The 18139-nt window shown below is 42.5% G+C and overlaps 1 protein-coding gene across 2 annotated transcripts in view; it reads left to right on the top strand.

Annotated features, from left to right (window-relative positions):
• Positions 1–3056, top strand: part of CRACR2A (calcium release activated channel regulator 2A) — a 990950-nt gene extending 987894 nt beyond the window's left edge. For both annotated transcript variants that reach the window (XM_078673953.1, XM_078673952.1), the window contains one exon: positions 962–3056. In XM_078673953.1, the coding sequence (XP_078530079.1) occupies positions 962–1049 (88 nt within the window). In that variant the 3' untranslated portion in view covers positions 1050–3056. The remainder of the gene's footprint in view (positions 1–961) is intronic.
• Positions 3057–18139: the final 15083 nt, after the last annotated feature.

Raw genomic sequence — 18139 nt, 5'->3', positions numbered from 1 at the left:
TGGGGGTCTTCGGGTCTCTTGGAGAGCCAGATTTAATTGACCCGCAGATACGGATTAGTTCTTCTGTAGGCGGGGTGAAAAAGGAGGTAAGCTGTCGTACTCCTTTCTTTTTAACACCCTTCTCCCATGTGGGAGCATTTAGTGCCTGCCGAGGAAAGGAATTGTAGAGTTGAGTGACCTTGTTAGCAAAAAATTCTGCAACACGGTCACAGCCCTCCACAGTGCAGAGTTTCGAGGGGCATGCAGCAGACTTCCCTATGGTGATGGACTTGTAGATCGAGAAGAGCTCCTTAGTGGACTGCTCAGCTCCTTCAATCCTAGCGCAGAAGTATGCTGATTTGCCCTTTCGTAGTAGTTGATGGTAGCTACGCCTACAGTTAGTGTACTCTGCTTTAGCGGAGGCGGAATATGCTACCCTCCATTGTCTTTCAGCCCTTTTACACGCTGCTTTCGCCACCCGCATATCAGCATTAAACCAGGGAGCAGATCTCTGTGCTCGGCCCCCCAATTTGGCCGCTCCAAGTGGGGCGACCAGATCCAAGGCCTCGGTAATACGTTGGTCTAGGTTGGAGTTGATATCTACCACACCTATTCCGCCTATTCTGCCTTTTTCCATTTTAATGTAATTGCAGACAGGATGCATCAATCCTTCTCTGTAGTTAGAAGAGATAATTGTATCAGCATATCAAAGTAGCTAGAACATGTTCCCTACAGTTTTCTTGTTAATGGTTATACATACTGATTGTAGCAAAGCAAGATCATTGCGTTTTGTCTCACTGGATGAAGTGTAAATAGCGTAAGTCAAAACAGATAACAGATAAATGAATATAATTGGCATTTTGTGTATATGTGTTACACCATTCTGAATCTCACGCCTTTCCCAGAGGTCAGAGTTTTGAGGGATTTTTTTTTTTTTAAATATTCGAAATTGCTAAAATGCCTTGTTTTCTTTCAACCCTAGGATATTAAAAGAGCAAGAAGATAAAGTAAAAGAAAAAACAGTTGAATTACTTGATTCTTCAAAGAAAGGAAGTTGCTGTTCAAAATAGTAGAACTGGGTTGCCTGCAGCATGACGAGGATCTCAAACTTGTGTCTCTATCAATGCGGTGACTATAGTTCACAAACTTCTACAGTGGATATTTCATTTCACCCAACATTGTGATTATACCACTAAAAGACTTCTTTTCTCCATGGGAATGGATTTAAAAACCAATGACTTTGCTTTGGATTAATCCAGCTTTGATTGAGTCCGCGACACGGAGCCAAGGTGTTCTCCAGAGAAGAAACGTATTTGTTTACAGTTGAAGGAAGTCTAGTTGAAGATCTGCCTTTTGTGATAAAGTTACATTAATAATGGAATCCCCATCTACCCAACATGATGGAGGCAAAAGTACTTTATTTTTCTCTAAAGTAGTTAGAAGAATTGTGTCCGTTCAAATTAACGTATTGAATGTAAGCCTGATCAGCTCAAAATAGGATCACTGTGGTTGCAAAACTTTAAACAAATCAATCAAGCTCTGAGGAATTAATACCACTCATACGGGAAGACTTTGTAAACATATGAAAAGTTATAATTCAGCCTCATTCTAAGCAGAAAATATTTCCATCCCAAAGAATAGCGGACGCCTTCTACAGAGCCAAATAATGTTTTGTTGGAATAACACTAGTATCGTTTCACATCTCCAGGAGCTGTAAATCAATATCAGCATTTTTCACCTGTTTGCAACTTCTGTGAGCACATTGTTCAACCCCTCCTGAGATATAGACAACCAAGTCTTCACTTACCCCCTTAATTTAGAATGTTACCTATCTTCACAGACCTGATCTCCATAAAACCTGACTTTTCGCATTTAATATTTATTCCTTGTTCTTATGACAAAAATGCACGACGTGCATCTGGCTCTCCCCAACAGCATCCTCTTCCCACACCTCTTTACAAAAGTTTTTATCAATGTATACTTGAGGTTGAACTTATCAAGAGGCTTAAAACTAAATATCGCATGCACAACTATGAAGTGTGATACATGAGGGCCTCAATTCTTTCTCATGCTGATTCCAAAAGTAATGAGAGTGGATTAGGAAGTCCCTTTTTACATGCAGATTGTTTATGTAAGAAGTCAGTCCAGAAATCTTACTCTTTGCTCCAACCCCTGCCCACACATGCCTTGAAAAAAGTTATTTTCTGCCACAACCTCCCCGAATGGTTCTCTGTTTCACTATCCATAAGACATTCCCATTGGTCAAGATGTTAGCAAAGAAGCTGCTCTGACCACGTTGTCAGTTTCAACTTTGCACTCCAGTTGTGAATGCTGGTTCACCATGTGTGAAAATAGCTGGTTGTAAACCCTTGGCTTCCACTAAAGTAATTTTCACAGCCCAGCCCACCAGTACCCACATGCATTACTACACAAATGTCCACTTGGTACATTGGTTATAACCAAGTCATATATGTCTTCTTCGCCCTTAACCTAAGAGAGCCATCTTTGTGGCTTACCTTGGCAGTTCAAGGAATGATGTTGTGTCAATCATTTTTTCTAAGTACTCAACATTTTTAAATCCATCATCTTCTGTTAAGACCTTTGCAACTCACCAGTTCCTCTCATGTGCCATCCTTTCTTAAAATGTATGCCAGATTCACCTACTGCCTTCCTCTTGTCCCCTCCCAGGCTTGACATTTCTGCACTTTGAAAGAATATTTTAGGATCCAGGGATAATGAAAATCCTCCATAAGAATGAAGCAATTTAATTTTAGCCAGTGGACTTCTTTAGAGTAAAAATGGATTGCTGCTAAGAAAAAAATGTAAATGTAATTTATATACCATGACTGGTTCTTTAAAGTTTTAAAAAACATTTATTTTTAAAAGTCTCCAGATGATTATTAATTGATGAGCAAATGCTGATTTTTAAGAAAATGTATTTTAATAGTAAAACACTACAATTTCTTGGTGTAGTAACTTTATATTCCTGTAAATGTATGAATTATAATTTTTTTTGTGCTAAGATTATTTGTAAATGTTTGGAATATTAAGAAATATAGTAAAATGACCAATGAGAATTATGTGGTGGAACGCTTTTATTTAAATACTGCTGCAAATATCTTTAAAACATTTTATGTGGATAAGGAGTCCCACGAAGCCTAGGTAATGCATACAAAAAGTTTCATGCTAGTTATGTGACGGAGTTTCCTGTTTACTAAAACATATGTTTAAATGTATCATTAAATGTATCCTTTTTTCACGCAGCGCAATACCTTGTTGCACTGCATGAAAGGGCAGGAACGCGCCGAATTTACCATCATGCAGCGCATTTCGGTATTTTCCTAGCACTCGCACATTTTTGACTGCCTAGTAGCAACACAGGCACCCTTGTGCCATAGTGCAAGGGTGCATGCGTTGTAGGCAGGATTGTTTTTGTGCAGGAAGGAATACCTTCCTGCACAAATACAACCCTGAGGCATTTATCTCTTTCTACGTGTGCTGCAGAAAGCAGCACACATAGAAAGAGGAAACAATTAGCAGAAATAAAGATATTTCTCCTTGTTACGCCTCACCTGGGGATACGTGTCGTTTGGACTCATTCCCAGGTCTACCCACATTATTTTCACCAAGGGAACACCTTTCTACTGTAGAATAATGCAAGCCAGCGATTTTCCCTGCCTTGCGTTCCTCTAGATTCATCAAGCCATGCAGGGCGACGCTAAGGTGGCCTTGCATGACTTGATAAATCTCACTTAGGTTTTGCGTTGCCCTGCACCACACATAGGTGACGCAAAGCCTTGTTAAATCTGGCCTCAAATGTTAATGTTTTTAGCAAAATAACATCATCATCTGCCATCTGTATGCAGCCATGTCACGCTTATGCAGAAAAAAACTCCGAAAACAAGAAAAAAAAGTGATTGGATGGCGGTGTTAGATATGGCACTCGCTTATTGGTAGGCATGCCTGGCTTTCCATTCACTCCCAAACAATCCATGGAGTTCCAGAGACCTGGAGTTTCATGAGCTTGGACAAAAGGGATGGTTTGCAACCAGAAGCAGTTGGAAATGATGTTTGGGATGGTCTGGCGAATCTTTTCCCTTAGTCATCGAGCAAAGTAAGCATAACCGTGGAGAGTGGCTGGGGGAAGAGTAGATGAACCAGCATTGTGAGAAGGTGCCACTGATGCACTGATTTCACATTTTTCGTTTTACTGCATTTCTTTCACAGAATTCCGAGGTTTCAACACAGGCATGTTTGTCTGGTTGGGTTGGATCACCAGAGGTGCAGGTTCTTTGGACCTAACATGGAAACAAGTGTAATCCACCTGCACTGGAGGAGGACTAAACAATATCTTCAAAGAAAACATCTAGTGCTTTGTTAGGTCTGCTAACACTGACGGCAATCTGGCTTTTAAACTGCATGTCTCCTACAACTCCACCCTGGGAGGTGCCCAATTCTGCTGGCCACTCGTACAATGATTCGGCTTTGGCAATTCCATCTCAGACTTTATCTCGTCCCTGGTTGTCGACTCCTTAATCCTCTTTGGCAGCCTCAACTACCGCTTGAAAGACCTCTGTACCCAGATCTCCCACCATTTTAGCCACACAATCAACAATATCTCCAATTGTGACCACCCAGCCAGACTTATCCACAATAACAGCCCAATGTGATGAACCACTATGACCTCCTGGCCCATCATCACCTCCGCAGAAACCCCACTAACAATGCAATCTGTTCACTTTGGAGTGCTGTTGGATCCCTTCCCACACTTTATCTTAACTAAAGGACTGGACCCCATCTGCGCAATATTGACCACAATACTTAACAACTCCATCAGAACAGCTACTTTAATGGACACCTGGAAACACACCACCATATTCCCCCTTCTGAAGAAAACCTCAGCTGACCCTTTCGTGCTAGACAACTAGCAACCAAGCATCTTTCTTCTCTACCCTCCCAAAGTACTGGAGAAAATGCAAAAACAACAGGTGATGGATGCAATACTTGAATTAATCTCAGCTACTGGCGATCGCTTGGAACAGCATCCAAATGGATCATATTTTGTCCACCATGCCACCTCGGTCTAGACCCAGCCATATGCAAATCAGCCTTGACCCTGTTCCTCATGGGAATAGTTCAGCCTGAAATGCCTGGCCTGATCCTCCCCGAACCGGAACTCAAGCAACTGAGGACTGGTTTGACCCTTGTTAGGGGCTACTCAGTGGGGTATAGCTTGGTTCCAGTGGCACAGTGAGCTCAGCACCCACATCCTGGCATACTCACCACATGTAGGGCATCAGATGCAAAAACAACAAGGTAATAGATGGAATGCTTGAATTAATGTCAGCCACTGGCAGCTGCTTGGGCCCGCATCCAAATCCAACATATTTTACCCCCCATACGACCTTAGTTTGGACTCCGCTATGTGAAAAGCAGTTTTGACCCTGTTCTTCATGGGAATAGTCCCATGACTTTGCTTTGCTTACATTATCTTGGGAGGTTCCAGCCATTAATTGGCTGAAGCCACAAAGCAATGACAGTCTTAATGCTGTCTGACGTTGTGAAGTAATGTAATGTAATGTAAAAGAAATGTATAGAACACACTGCAGCCCATCGGGCATCCTAGCGCTGAAAGAGGGAGAAACAGTAATAGACAACTGTGATCTGAACCAGCTAGAGGTTAGGTTCTAGGAAAGAGCCAAGTTTTTATTTGTTTACGAAAAGGCAAAAGCAGTTTCAAGAGTAGCTTGTTCCAAAGTCTTTCAGCATCAACACTAAAAGCTTGACACCCCCAACTTAGCTGTTCTAGTCAGGGGTACTTTCACCCAATTAGCTGAAGAGGACCGAAGGCAGCGGGGAGGGGCATACCAGCAGAATTTACTCTGCAGTGGTATGGGAACCAATCCATGCAATGCCTTAAACACAACGCAGAGGGATGTAAAATAAATCCTCTGCACTGTAGGGAGCCAATGCAGCTCCGCAAGGGACTGAGAAGGGGAGGAATGATGGGGCGTGACAAGGCCAGCTTGGCTGCCATATTCTGAATTCTCTGCAGTCTACCAGTTAAAAACTTGGGAGACTCCAACAAAAGAGAATTACAGTAATCTAACCTGCTCAAAATCACGCTCCTAACTACCAAGGAGTGCGTTTGAGCAAGGAGCAGAGGGAGAATTTTCCTCAGAACCCTAATAAGTAAAAAAACTATTCCCCACTGTTTTATTAAAGTATGCCTCCAAGGTCAGCTCCTCATTAAATGAAACTCACAGATTGCGAACTGACTTGGAGGGTAACAATGTGGGGTCCACAGGAATAGGCCAGAAGTCGGTCGGAAGGAAATAAGGCACTCTCCCACTCTTAGTGCATATAATTTCAGTTTTATCTGCATTAAATTGCAGAGAGATGTTTCTAAACCACTGGACCGCATTCTGCATGCAGATATGAAAATTCTCCAATGAGGATGACTGTTCTCCCTTCAGTGATAGAATCAGCTTGGTGTCATCCGCATAGTTTACACGCCTAAGCCAAAGGATTTAATAATATCCACCAGGGGACGCATATATACGTTAAAAAGAATGGGGCTTATTGCATAGCCCTGCGGCACACCATGGTGGATCTTGGTAAACTTTGACTGAAAAAGGGGGGAGAGCCACGGCCTGACATCTATCAGATAGATATGAGTGGAGCCATTTCAATGCCTGACCAACTAACCCAAGTCCTTCCAGCCGTTCCCAAGAGGACCTTATGATTGACCGTGTTGAATGCGGCAGACAGATTAATAGGATCAAGGTGGCATGTTGACCCATGTCTGCATGCAAACAAAGATCATCCAACACAGTCAGCAGTCTCTGTCCCATGTCCCGGGCGGAATCCAAACTGAACATCATCCAGTAGACCATTAGTCTCCAGGAAATGGGATAGTGCCCTGCTCACAAGGCGCTCAATGATCCTCACTGGGTTTGGAAGAAGTGAAATAGGCCTGTAGTTTTTAAGACAGGCTGAGTCCAGTGAGGGCTTCTTCAATTAGGAGGAGACAACTGCTTGCTGCAGCTGTCTGAGAGGGGGAAACAGGTCGGCAGCAAACGCTTTCCTGAACCTGTGTGGAAAAGGGTCTAAAGGTGAGCCAGAGGAAACCAACCAGTAATGGGTCAGTGGTCTTATCAACCATACTGTTCTCCTCTAGCCCTTCAATCATTTTATTAATCTTATTGTCAAAGAAAGCAGCCAAACTGTCGCAAGGTTCCTGCGTAGGGGGATCTTGTTTTTAGTACAAGCCGGGTTGGCAATATCGTTCAATACCTTAAAAAACACTTTGGGAGCTATTGGGGGCCTTCAAAATTACATCTGTGAAGTACTCAGCTTTAGTGTAGACAATACTTTTCTTATAGCTAGAAATGTTCTCTTTCCAGATATAATTGTCTATAACAGAGTATCCCTTCCTCAATTTCTGCTCTGCCTGTCTACAGCCAAGTTTTAAATTTTTCAAAGCAGTGTTATACCAAGGCGCTGAAGGTTTACCATCTCTTTTTATCAATTTTTGAGGGTCAATCTGAACAAGGTGATCATTAATGTCTGAACAAAAAGCGGCATAGTTGTCCTCCACCTGTTCCCCCGGCTCAAACAAGCCTTCAAGATGGAATACTGGGGAGGAGCTAGCTTTCCTTAGCAGACCTTTCCAGTCCCTGCTAAGGAAGCATCTTGTCTCCATCCCAACAAAGTCATTTAGTTTGATATCAACCACATCAAATTTTAACAAATAGTGATCAGACCAGCCAACCGGAGACACCTCCACAGCTTCCAGTGAGTTCTCCTTGGCGAATATGAAGTCCAAGGTATGTCCCCCCGTGTGAGTAGGCTCTACCACCCCTTGACTAAGGGACAAATCTAAGCATGATTGTAGAAGGTTATTATACCCTGGGCCCGTGCATCCATTAGCCCATAGATTAAGATCCCCTAGTATAAGAAGTCTGGCATGAGAGAGAGCCATGTTGCTAGTAGTACTGCAAAGAAGTGATTGAGGATTTTAAACTCCTACTTTTTATCTGAACACTGATCCTAAGCACCTTCTGTTCCCTGAGTGAAAATGGTGCACACAGTGGACAAAACAATTAGGGTCAACAGCTTGTTCTTCAGGTTGATAATTGTCGGATACCACATAAAGCCGCATGTTGGTCTTGAACTTTGTGCTTCATAATTTATTAATTTATACCTCAATAGAGGTGTTTGTGTTTTTTCATCAGCTGTGTTTATTTTTCCTCTCAGTTGTGATATGACCAGCTTGCAATCCCTCCATGTCATTTGTTGCAGTGTGATTGGTGTACTTTTGGTTGGCTTGGGTTGCTGTTTGTTTCACCATGAGTGAGTGTACTCTGAAATGATTGCCAGCACATGCAGATCAATCTCTAAAATTGTTAAGATACCGTGGATAATTTTACATCAGATTAATGTACTATTCATGCTTTACTACACTATTTTACCCCTTTTCAAATATTGGAATTCTGGTTTAGGACAATGGTAAAAAGATATCCAGACAAAACTAAGGGGCCTGCAGAATGCAGCAAACATAGAAAGAGGAAGAAACAAGGAGAAATATGTTACACCTTCCCTGGGAAGGTGTAAGATTGTGGCGCATTCCCAGGTTTACAAGTTCTTGTTGATCTTGAAATGCATCAAAAACCATTGGAGTTGAGTGCGAACACCCATGCAACACCCATGGAACGCCTACCCAGGGCAGAGTTCCGCAACGCAGTGATTTGCACAGTGTTGCGTTACTCTTGCAATGGGCAGAAAAAAAGATAGGAAAGGTGGAGGGTAGTAATTCCACTGACATCTACTCAAGAGGCAAAGCAACAGCCACGTGTACAACAAATGGAAAGCTTACCTAGAAGCAGAAAAACAGGTGATAACAGGCAAAATGAAGTAATTGGTAACAAGTTTAAGAACTTTTAGCCAATCGGATGTGCAATGGCCTGGAGTAGGCAAGATAAAAACATTTAAATAAAATAAAACCAAAGATCACCCCTCGTTTACATGTTGGCCTGATGAGGAGGCAAAGGGCTGAGGTAAGTGCATTTATTGCGGTTGAGGGCCCCCATATTGTGTAACTTAACTTCAGTCAGTCCTGTTGTTTATACTTTTTTAAAGCTGATTTGCAAAGTACACAGGTAACATACAACATAATAAGCGATCAACATAGGAAAAGATAAGAGCATCTAGGTGCACATTATTTCAGTTCAGTAATTTAATGTAACATATAAGTAAGTTTAGGTGAATATTTGGATATTAGAGCGTACGAGAACAACATGTGTTACAAAAAAATCTCTTATAAGCCAAATTAAAGGTGTGCACCGTGTTCAGTATACATGTCTGTTAGACCTGACATCCTTGGCGTAGTATTCCACCATAACTCTGGGGCATATTTAAAAAAAAAAGCAACGAAGCGTGTCATTAAGCCATGAAGGCTAACGACACACTTTGTCACTTTAGAAGCTCAGGGCTCCACCATATTTACTAGAGTATGGTGCAGCCCTGTATTTCCCCCTGCACTGGCGCGAAATTTAGCTGCCTAGCTCCAACTCAGGCACCCTTGCACCATAGTGCAAGGGTGCTTGTGTTGAGGGGAAGATTGTTTATGTGCTGGAAGGCCCCCCATATTGCACATAAACAATCTTTAAATGCCGTTTTATAACTTCTATGTGTGCTGATTAATGCAAGTTGCAAACCAGCATTTAAAAAAAACAACTATTGTTTATGTGCAGGAAGGGCGATCTTCCTGCACATAAACAACCTGTGGTGTTTTGTAGTTTCTATGTGTGCTGATCAAGTCAGCACACATGGAAACAGCAAAAATGAGGAGAAATAAAGTATTTCTCCTCGTTTTGCCTGATTAAGACCAGGTTTTGCCTGGTCTTAATTTTGGCGCTCTTGTAAATAGGGGGCAGTGTCAAAATTAGTGGGTGTTGTGGTGGAACGCCCACCACAACACCCATTGCCTGCCCCTTTCACGCTAAGTGTAGCCTGAAAGGTTGTCTTATTTACAAGGCAGCACTAAGTCACGTTAAGTGGCTTAACACCACCTTGTACATAAGGCGAAGCTCCTATCGACATCACAACCTCACTAGCGGCTTGTAAATATGTCCCTCTTTGTCTTTCCCTTACTTTGCTGACATTGTTTTTATTGGCATTAGGACACTGTGCACTTTATCCCTGCTGACCAGTCCTAAAGTGCTTGTGCTCTCTCCTTAAAACATGATCTAGTTTTGGGCATGTACAGACCAAGATTGAAAACCTGCTGCTCAGGACCCAAGAGAACCCAAAAAAAATCAGTAAATAACAGTGCTATAATGCTACAGCTATCAGGACTGAATAGCTTGAAAATGTAGAAAACTATACCGGTTCAATTCTGACACAGCCAAATAATTTAAGGATACATAAATGATGGAAAATTTCACAAAATAGCCCTGAACATCAACCCCTGAGGAGCACTAATTAACACAAGCAAAACGCTCAGGTATTAGCTGAGGCATTCAAATAATGTATGTGGTGACCTGAAAACATTTGGGCCCAATACACAAAAATTCTGGACCTGCTCATCTCATGCGTGTTAAGGGACATGAATGGACTGGGACTCCTTCAGAACAGGCGCTAATGCTGCGGCGGAGGCCTGTGGTGACAGACCTCAATCCCAGTCCGTCCCAGCATTCTCATTCTTGGTGTTCTGTGTACAGAGCTCCTTTCTTCCCCACTGGTGGTGCCCAGCACTAAGGGGCATATTAACAAGGCCAGGCGATAATTATCGCTAAGTGCACTTAGCGCTAGGATAATTATCGCCGGCCAACTCTGAATTTTATCGCGGAGATAGCGTGCTATCAGCAACGCTTATCTCCAAAGCAATAAAATTCAGAGCACAAGCTGCCAATTGTGAGATTATCGCTGGAAATACAGCGATAATCCGACAAGGTTTGGCGATAGGTTGCTGATAGGGATAGACATACATAGCCATGATATCCACCTTACATAGGATATCATGGCTAAGTCAGAAAAATACCAGACGTAAAAAAGCAGCGTTTACCGCGGTTAGCGCTGCTTTTTTTTATCGCTAACAGGGTTAGCGATATCCTTGATAATAGGATTAGCGACATTTCTCCTATTATTTTACTCTGGAACGCCCCCTTTGCATCTCATTTGAGATGCAAGGGGAAGCGTAGAGTAAAAGGGTGCTAACATGCGAATGTGCGTGTTAGCACCCTGTTGCTGATAGGGCGCTAGTTTTATCTCTGCTTTTTTGGCCTTTAAAGCCAAAAAGGCAGAGATAACCCCCTTGTTAATATGCCCCTAAGTGAGCAGCAGACACAGAAGACGTGGATTCAGAATAGTCAGGCTTTCAATAGCTTTCTAAACACTTTTTTCAGGAGAAGAAGGCACACTGTGAGTCCGGCATCGAGGAGAGCATGCAGCAATCGGTGGGGCTCTTCCTGCTGAGCCACTCTGCTCAACACACTGTAAGCTGTGAGTTGCAGCCGACACGTGCCCCAGATTGCAGTGCGCAGAGTCCAGGAAGTGGTAAGGAGACAGACTAGTGCTGTCTCTTCCCAAGACAAAAAGTTGTTTAAAAAACGATTTTCACTTTCTGTGTTTACTGTCTATGCCTGTGGTTGTTACAGTTAAAAATTGTAGTTTTAGCCTGCCTGTAATTGCATATTTTATCACCTGTGTTGTGTTTTAAATGTGTGGTTTTCCCTGCCCATGATTGCCTTCATTTAGTGTGTAGAATTGTGGGATTTGCAGTCCAACCTCTGTAGTTTGTCCCTCCCATTCCTTGGTGACAAATCTGTTTTCCCTCCAAATTTCTCCTTTGCTCTGTGCTTAGGCCTGTGTGCTCAAACAGTGCACCCCCAGCCACCATTTTTTGTTCACAAGCCAGTGAGGCCAGCCCCCCTGCCTCCCCGCCCCCCCCCAGCAACAGGGATTTTCTACATCAGAGTGTGCTTCTGTGAGCTGTTTAAACTGTATTTACTGGGGCCTGTGCACTTCGGTTTTTGGTCAGCAGGGGGAGTAAAGCTTTATTCAAACAGTATTGTTAGATTTCGAGTTAGTGAAGCCTTTACCTGCTGAAGTCCAAAGTTGTGGATTGAGCCTGTCTGTCTCCTAGGAGATTCTGAACAGGAGCAAGCAGCTTCCAACTCCCTGGCCAGCAAACCTTGTCTGAGGTTGCTGGGACCTTATATGGTGTGCTAGTGGTTGGCACATGTGTACACTGATTGGTGGTTGTATCTAGTGTTTCTATTGGGTTAGGGTTAATGTCCTCATTGGTTGGGTAATTGAGGGTTCTGATTCGTTTCTCGGTCTGTGATTCAATCATTGCAGGGTTGGGACTAGGGCTAGGGTTAGGCTTTCTATTGGACGTAGGGACTAGGGCTACCTGTACCATTGGCTGCTTGGACTTGGGTTGGGACTAGTGGTAGGGCTAAGGCCTTCATTGGACTTAGAGATCAGGGTTTTTTAACTGATTGGGTGTTTGGACTAGGGCTAAGATTGGCTCCAAGGTCCTGGTCTCCTATTGGTTCTAGATGTTAGGGCTAGTGTTGTGTTTGGATAGTGTTAGGGCTAGGGTTCCCATTGGCTGAAGGGGTCACCTGATTACTAGGGCTACAAAAAAGTCCAGGCTTAGGGCGTCTCAGCCCGGGCGTCGAGGCTAAGGGTGGAGAGGACAAGGTTAGTTGCCTGTGTGGGCCTGTGAAGGGTGGAGAGGACAAGGGTTGTTGCCAGTTTGGGCCTGTTAAGGGTGGAGAGGACAAGGGTTGTTTCCTGTTTGGGCCTGTTAAGGGTGGAGAGGACAAGGGTTGTTTCCTGTTTGGGCCTGTTCGAGACTGGTCGGGACTAGGGCCAGAAATGCTGCCCTTTTTCTCATTTAACAATACCCAGCCCACACCATCCACAACCACAAACAGAGCAACACACTCACACCAAATATACACCACGCACAACACTATGCACAGATTAATGGACCAGCATGCACCACCAACCCAACCAAACCACATCTACACACCCTACTATCCCAACTACCACACATATCCACCACCACCCACAAACAGTACACAACTCTATCCTATACCACTAACCAATACACTCATGACTAACACAACGCCAATCAACACCATAAATAACTACATCCCACTCAGACACACTCTCCCTGCTGTAATTACACCTAACAGTCCACATTTTATCACTAACAAATATATAATGATCCTTTCATCAGTTGACCTAAAAAACATTTTTTTTAAAAAGTCCTTCACTCTTTTATCCCTCCACTATCCTTTTTCTATCAAAATTAACAGACTTACATGTTCACTTCTCAAATTCCATATTCCATATTCAACTATACTAATATACTGCCCAAATAACTGAATAACATATCTACTACTCAAATTACTTCATATTTATACTATACTAATTTTCAACACTAATCCTTCATGGGTTCCGGAGTGGCGTGCTACTCGCCAAAAAAGCCCTTGAACACCCATCAGGGGTCAAGTGCTATATGAATGCAAATCTTTCTTCTCCTTTTATCCATCCGCTATCCTTCTCACTCCAAGTAACAGACTAATATCCACCACTGAAATTACCTCATATTTCACCATATTAATTCACCACTAATCCTTTATAGCCTCCCTGAATAGCATGCGTCAACAAGCGAGCGATAAATCAATACAAACCTTTGTCCTACTCTATCCTGTAAATGTAAAAATGTAAATGTAAATGTACATATATTTATATAGCGCAAATCACCGACACGGTATCTAAGCGCTTGCTTAGGGAACCCGTCCTGGTATTCCCCTGTGAGATACCCCGGCAGGGTATCCACAAGGTGAAAGCCAGGCATCCCGCCGCGAGGGGCCGTGCTGGAGATTTAGCAAGCTATTGCCCAGAGTCGCAGAGTGTGACCCCGTGAGTCGAGTAGGCACCGGAGCGAGAATTATCGAGTCCGTGGAATTTTTCAGAGCCCGAGCCCCACCAAGGCGGGGAATCGAACCCTGGTCCACAGCCGATCTCAGCTTCCGAGTCTGCCGCCTCTAACCACTGAGCCACACTTCTCCATCATTCCTTCTGCTATCATTCCAAATCCAAATAACTGACTAACCTATCCACCACTTAAAATGTACTTGTATGTTTCACTATACTAATTCAACACTAATCCTCTGTGGGTCCCGGAGTAGCGTGCTACCCGACGAAAAAGCGCGTTGACGCCTCGTCAGGGGTAGTAAGCGCTATATAAATGCAATTACAATCCAATACAATACAATATTGCTTTCTAACGACTGCCATTGCTAACCATTCAATACTTTACAACAACAGTCGAAGGGATGTTGTGCATACCTTTGCAAACCACAATGGAGTAGAATGCCCTGGCTTCCCTTTTTCCCTTGAAAATCCCAAGGGATCCTGGTGTGTGCAATGTGGTTTTTAATAACAATTGATAATTTCAAAGCACTTTGTGTATTCGAAATGAAAAGTATAGCACATTAATGGTAAAGTGAATTCGTTTTTGCCCTACAGAAAATGGTGTACAGGCGATTAGCTCCCAGATGTTCCAGTTCACCTCTGCTTGTGGAACGTTCTTGCAGCACCCTCCCCTTTTATCTGTTTATGCTTGGGGATAACATTGGAGTGAGGCACAGAAGAGAACTTGGGGCAGATGGGAACTTGTACATTGAGATTACGTTGAGGCTGAATAACGGTAGCTGGCTAGCCTGGGAAGAGTCTAGGAGGCTGAGGCAGATCAGCACAGGGAACTCATAATTTTGATTTTTGTCATGTAAGGACTACTTGCTAGCCTAGAACGTTCTTAGAACAGGAACTGAAATATACTATTGCAACATATGACAGAGGTCAGCTTGTGAATTTTAGCCTTTCTGCTGAAGGGCCTTCACCACTACCTGATTAGGATTAGCTATTAAAACAGCGGCTGCCGCAGTGCAGTCTGGGAGCCGCTGCCCAGAAACAGGAAGAGAGCGACGTGGCGGTAGATGGTGGTGCGGCATTAATGTAAGTTGTACTTTTTTTTAAAACAAATTGTGTCCCCGAACCCTTTCCCCCACCCCCAGCTCCATGTTCCCTCCAAACCTAAGCACAGGGCAACGGAGGCCCTGTATAATGTGGTAGGTTGAGACAACAATTAAAGATGATTTAAAGAGAAGTGGTGAGAAGAAATCTATTGTGGGCGTTGTGTAAGAAAATTTTCTAGACTGATGAGATGTAATGCCCTCATTTACAATATTTTGGCTTAGGGCAGCGTCGCAAGCCTTCATGATGTGCTGCCATATGTCAAAAGAAAAGGGCAGGAATGTGCCGTATCTATGTTAGTAGTTGCATTCCTGTCCTCTTTCACAGTGCTAGTGGCCAACACAGGTACTTTTGCACCATGGTGCAAGGGTGTCTGCTTTGAAATCAGGTTGTTTCACAAAAACAACCCTTACGCCATCCCAGTGGAATTGTAGGCTGTGACGCATTCCCAGGTTTACAGCATGTTGTAATTCTGGGAATGTGTCAAATACCATAATGCCCATGGCATGTCTCCCATCGCAGTGTTAGGCAACGCTGCAAAATCACATCTACAAGGCCATGAAAAGCCACACAGGGTGGTTTTGCGTGGCCTCATAGTTATAGGTAAGCCCAGTGAAAAGTGAGGTTCTGGCGGTGCACTGTGCTTGTAAATATGCCCCATAGTGTTTTAGGATGAGTTTTTTATTTTAACTTAGCGTGTTCAAATTACACATCAAAACTGACAGCGATAAGCATACCCACTGTGTGTACATAAGCTAAATTGTACCTGATCCATTTTCTCTTAACAAATACTTCTTACGAATATCCATTTCTTTCTCATTTTTCCTGCACCACCCACCATCGCTTCTGACACCTTGTGTGTGCCCCACACACCTTCACCCTACAACCCCAGAGGAAATCAGTTCCATTCTAGCTGTCAGCGAATTTCTGATATCCAACAGAGCACCTCTCAGAGCTTGAACCCATAACAGACATCTACAAAGGGCTCAGCAGCTACTGTAATCACCAATTGGTTAGTGGGGAGCATTGATAGATTAAACCAGGGCAATCCTTTTAAAAGAAATATTAAGGCAAATAAGTTATAATATTGGTTTTTTCACTACTCATATAGGCATGGCAATCTTGGGTAAACCAAGGAGGGGGAACTTGCTGCTACCAGATCAGCACACGTTCTCAAGGGATTATGGTAGATGCAGTTCATGTTTTTCAATTTTTCACAAGTAATTGTTTTTTCCATCAGTGATGGCACAGTCAGTGCTGGTTGCATTCCGGGACACATTTTTGGGTTGTTACCCATCTTCAACAGGAAATACCAGTGAGAATGCATAGAACATGAACTCCTTCTTCCTGACCCCCTGCAATGGAAGGTTATAAGTGCCTGGTAAATAAAAGGAATTAGGGTCATTTACAATTCACCAATTACAGTGTAACCCATTTGACTACACAGTAAAGCTCAGAGTCGATTGGTGGGATTAAGTATGGATTTATTACAAATTCAAAACCAAGCTGTTAGAAATCAGTTGCAGAACATAGCATAAAAATACAGATTCACTAAGGGACGTTCAACATGTATACTCAATAACAGGAAGCAAATGAGGAATTCTGTAGCTGCTATTCAAAGGATGAGAAACAAAGCCTGGTGAGAAGATTGGAAGTTTCGATCATTTTGCCTCTACATGAGGTTGTCAAAGAAGATCTACTAGACCCTATTCTAATCCAGAAATCAGGGAAACCCTATTAAGTCAGGGAAGCGTAGAACGGTGACAGCATAGTAGAATCTCTGTAGGAGTTCTCTAAGCTGCTCGCTAAACATTTAAATTACGGTCAATCAAGATCCCCTCGTTTAAATGAATCCTCTGTTATCTCAGTTTTAACGAGATTTTCCTCTTAACCTATAAAACTAAAAAACATGTACCAGCATTGAAAAATCATTTGGATTAAATCTCTACATCCACTCATAATACCGATAAATTGGGTAACATACACACATCCTCTCAATCTCAAAATGATCAATCATAAAGCATAATCAATATACTTACCCTGCTCAAAAGCAGCAACAAAAGAGGAAGAAGATGGAGGACATAAATACTTTATATGGGCTGACGCTTTTTGATTGTGATGTTTTAAGTTCCATTATGGGAGCTTTTAAGCTGTGTTGTTGCTCAGAAGGCGTTAATAAAAGATTATGAATAATGTTAGCCTCCTGTCTTGACATAAAATCATATCGCACGTCTCATTAATTTCCATCTTCAAACAAAAGAAATTGGCAACTACACTCGAGATTTCTTTCCTTTGGTCCACACAGCAGAACATCCTTGGATTTCTCCTGTCTCCCTATTTCACTCGAACATTAGCCTCCCTTCTTTCATTAAATCTTCTTATCCTTGCTAAAAGATACTCTTTTCGAGCCTCACAACGTCTTTCACACAATGTGCCATTCTTTAACCGTGAGCTTATGCAACTGCACAGCCAGAGGAGATAACGGCATTGCATCCAAAGCAAGGATGCATGTTAAAAGTTAAACGTTAAAAAATGCCAGTGCTTAAGGCCTTTGGTCAACTTAGTACAACAAGCATCTCACTACATATTTAAATGCATATTACATATATATATATATATATATATATATATATATATATATATATATATATATATATACATATATATATATATATATATATATACTTTCAATTATAAAATAAAGCATAGTATTATTTAAAGAAATACATGAACATATTACAATTGCAATGTTATTCAAACCACACAAATGTACATATGTGAGAACTGCACCTCGTTGTTACTGTAAGTGAAAACATTAATATGCACACTTATACAAAGGTCAAGATTACACAGTAGATGCACTTTCTGCAACTGTTTAAGTGTACTACTTTAGGTTACTATGGTTACTTCACACGAGTACATAAGGCCAGGCCATACATAAACATATATGTGGCCTAGTTAAACATGAAAGGGTGGGGCCAAAATTACGCTGCTCCACCAATCATGTTGGAGGTGCATAACGTACGATTTTAGTTTGTTCGGAGAAGTAGCCCTCTTAAACATGCAAGTGCATCCCACAGAGGCTTGCCAGCCTTAAGAT

Source organism: Lissotriton helveticus, chromosome 1_1 (genome assembly GCF_964261635.1).
Source record: "Lissotriton helveticus chromosome 1_1, aLisHel1.1, whole genome shotgun sequence".
Lineage (NCBI taxonomy): Eukaryota > Metazoa > Chordata > Amphibia > Caudata > Salamandridae > Lissotriton > Lissotriton helveticus.
Note: the sequence above shows the minus strand (reverse complement) of the source record. Positions and strands in the feature narration are given on the sequence as shown.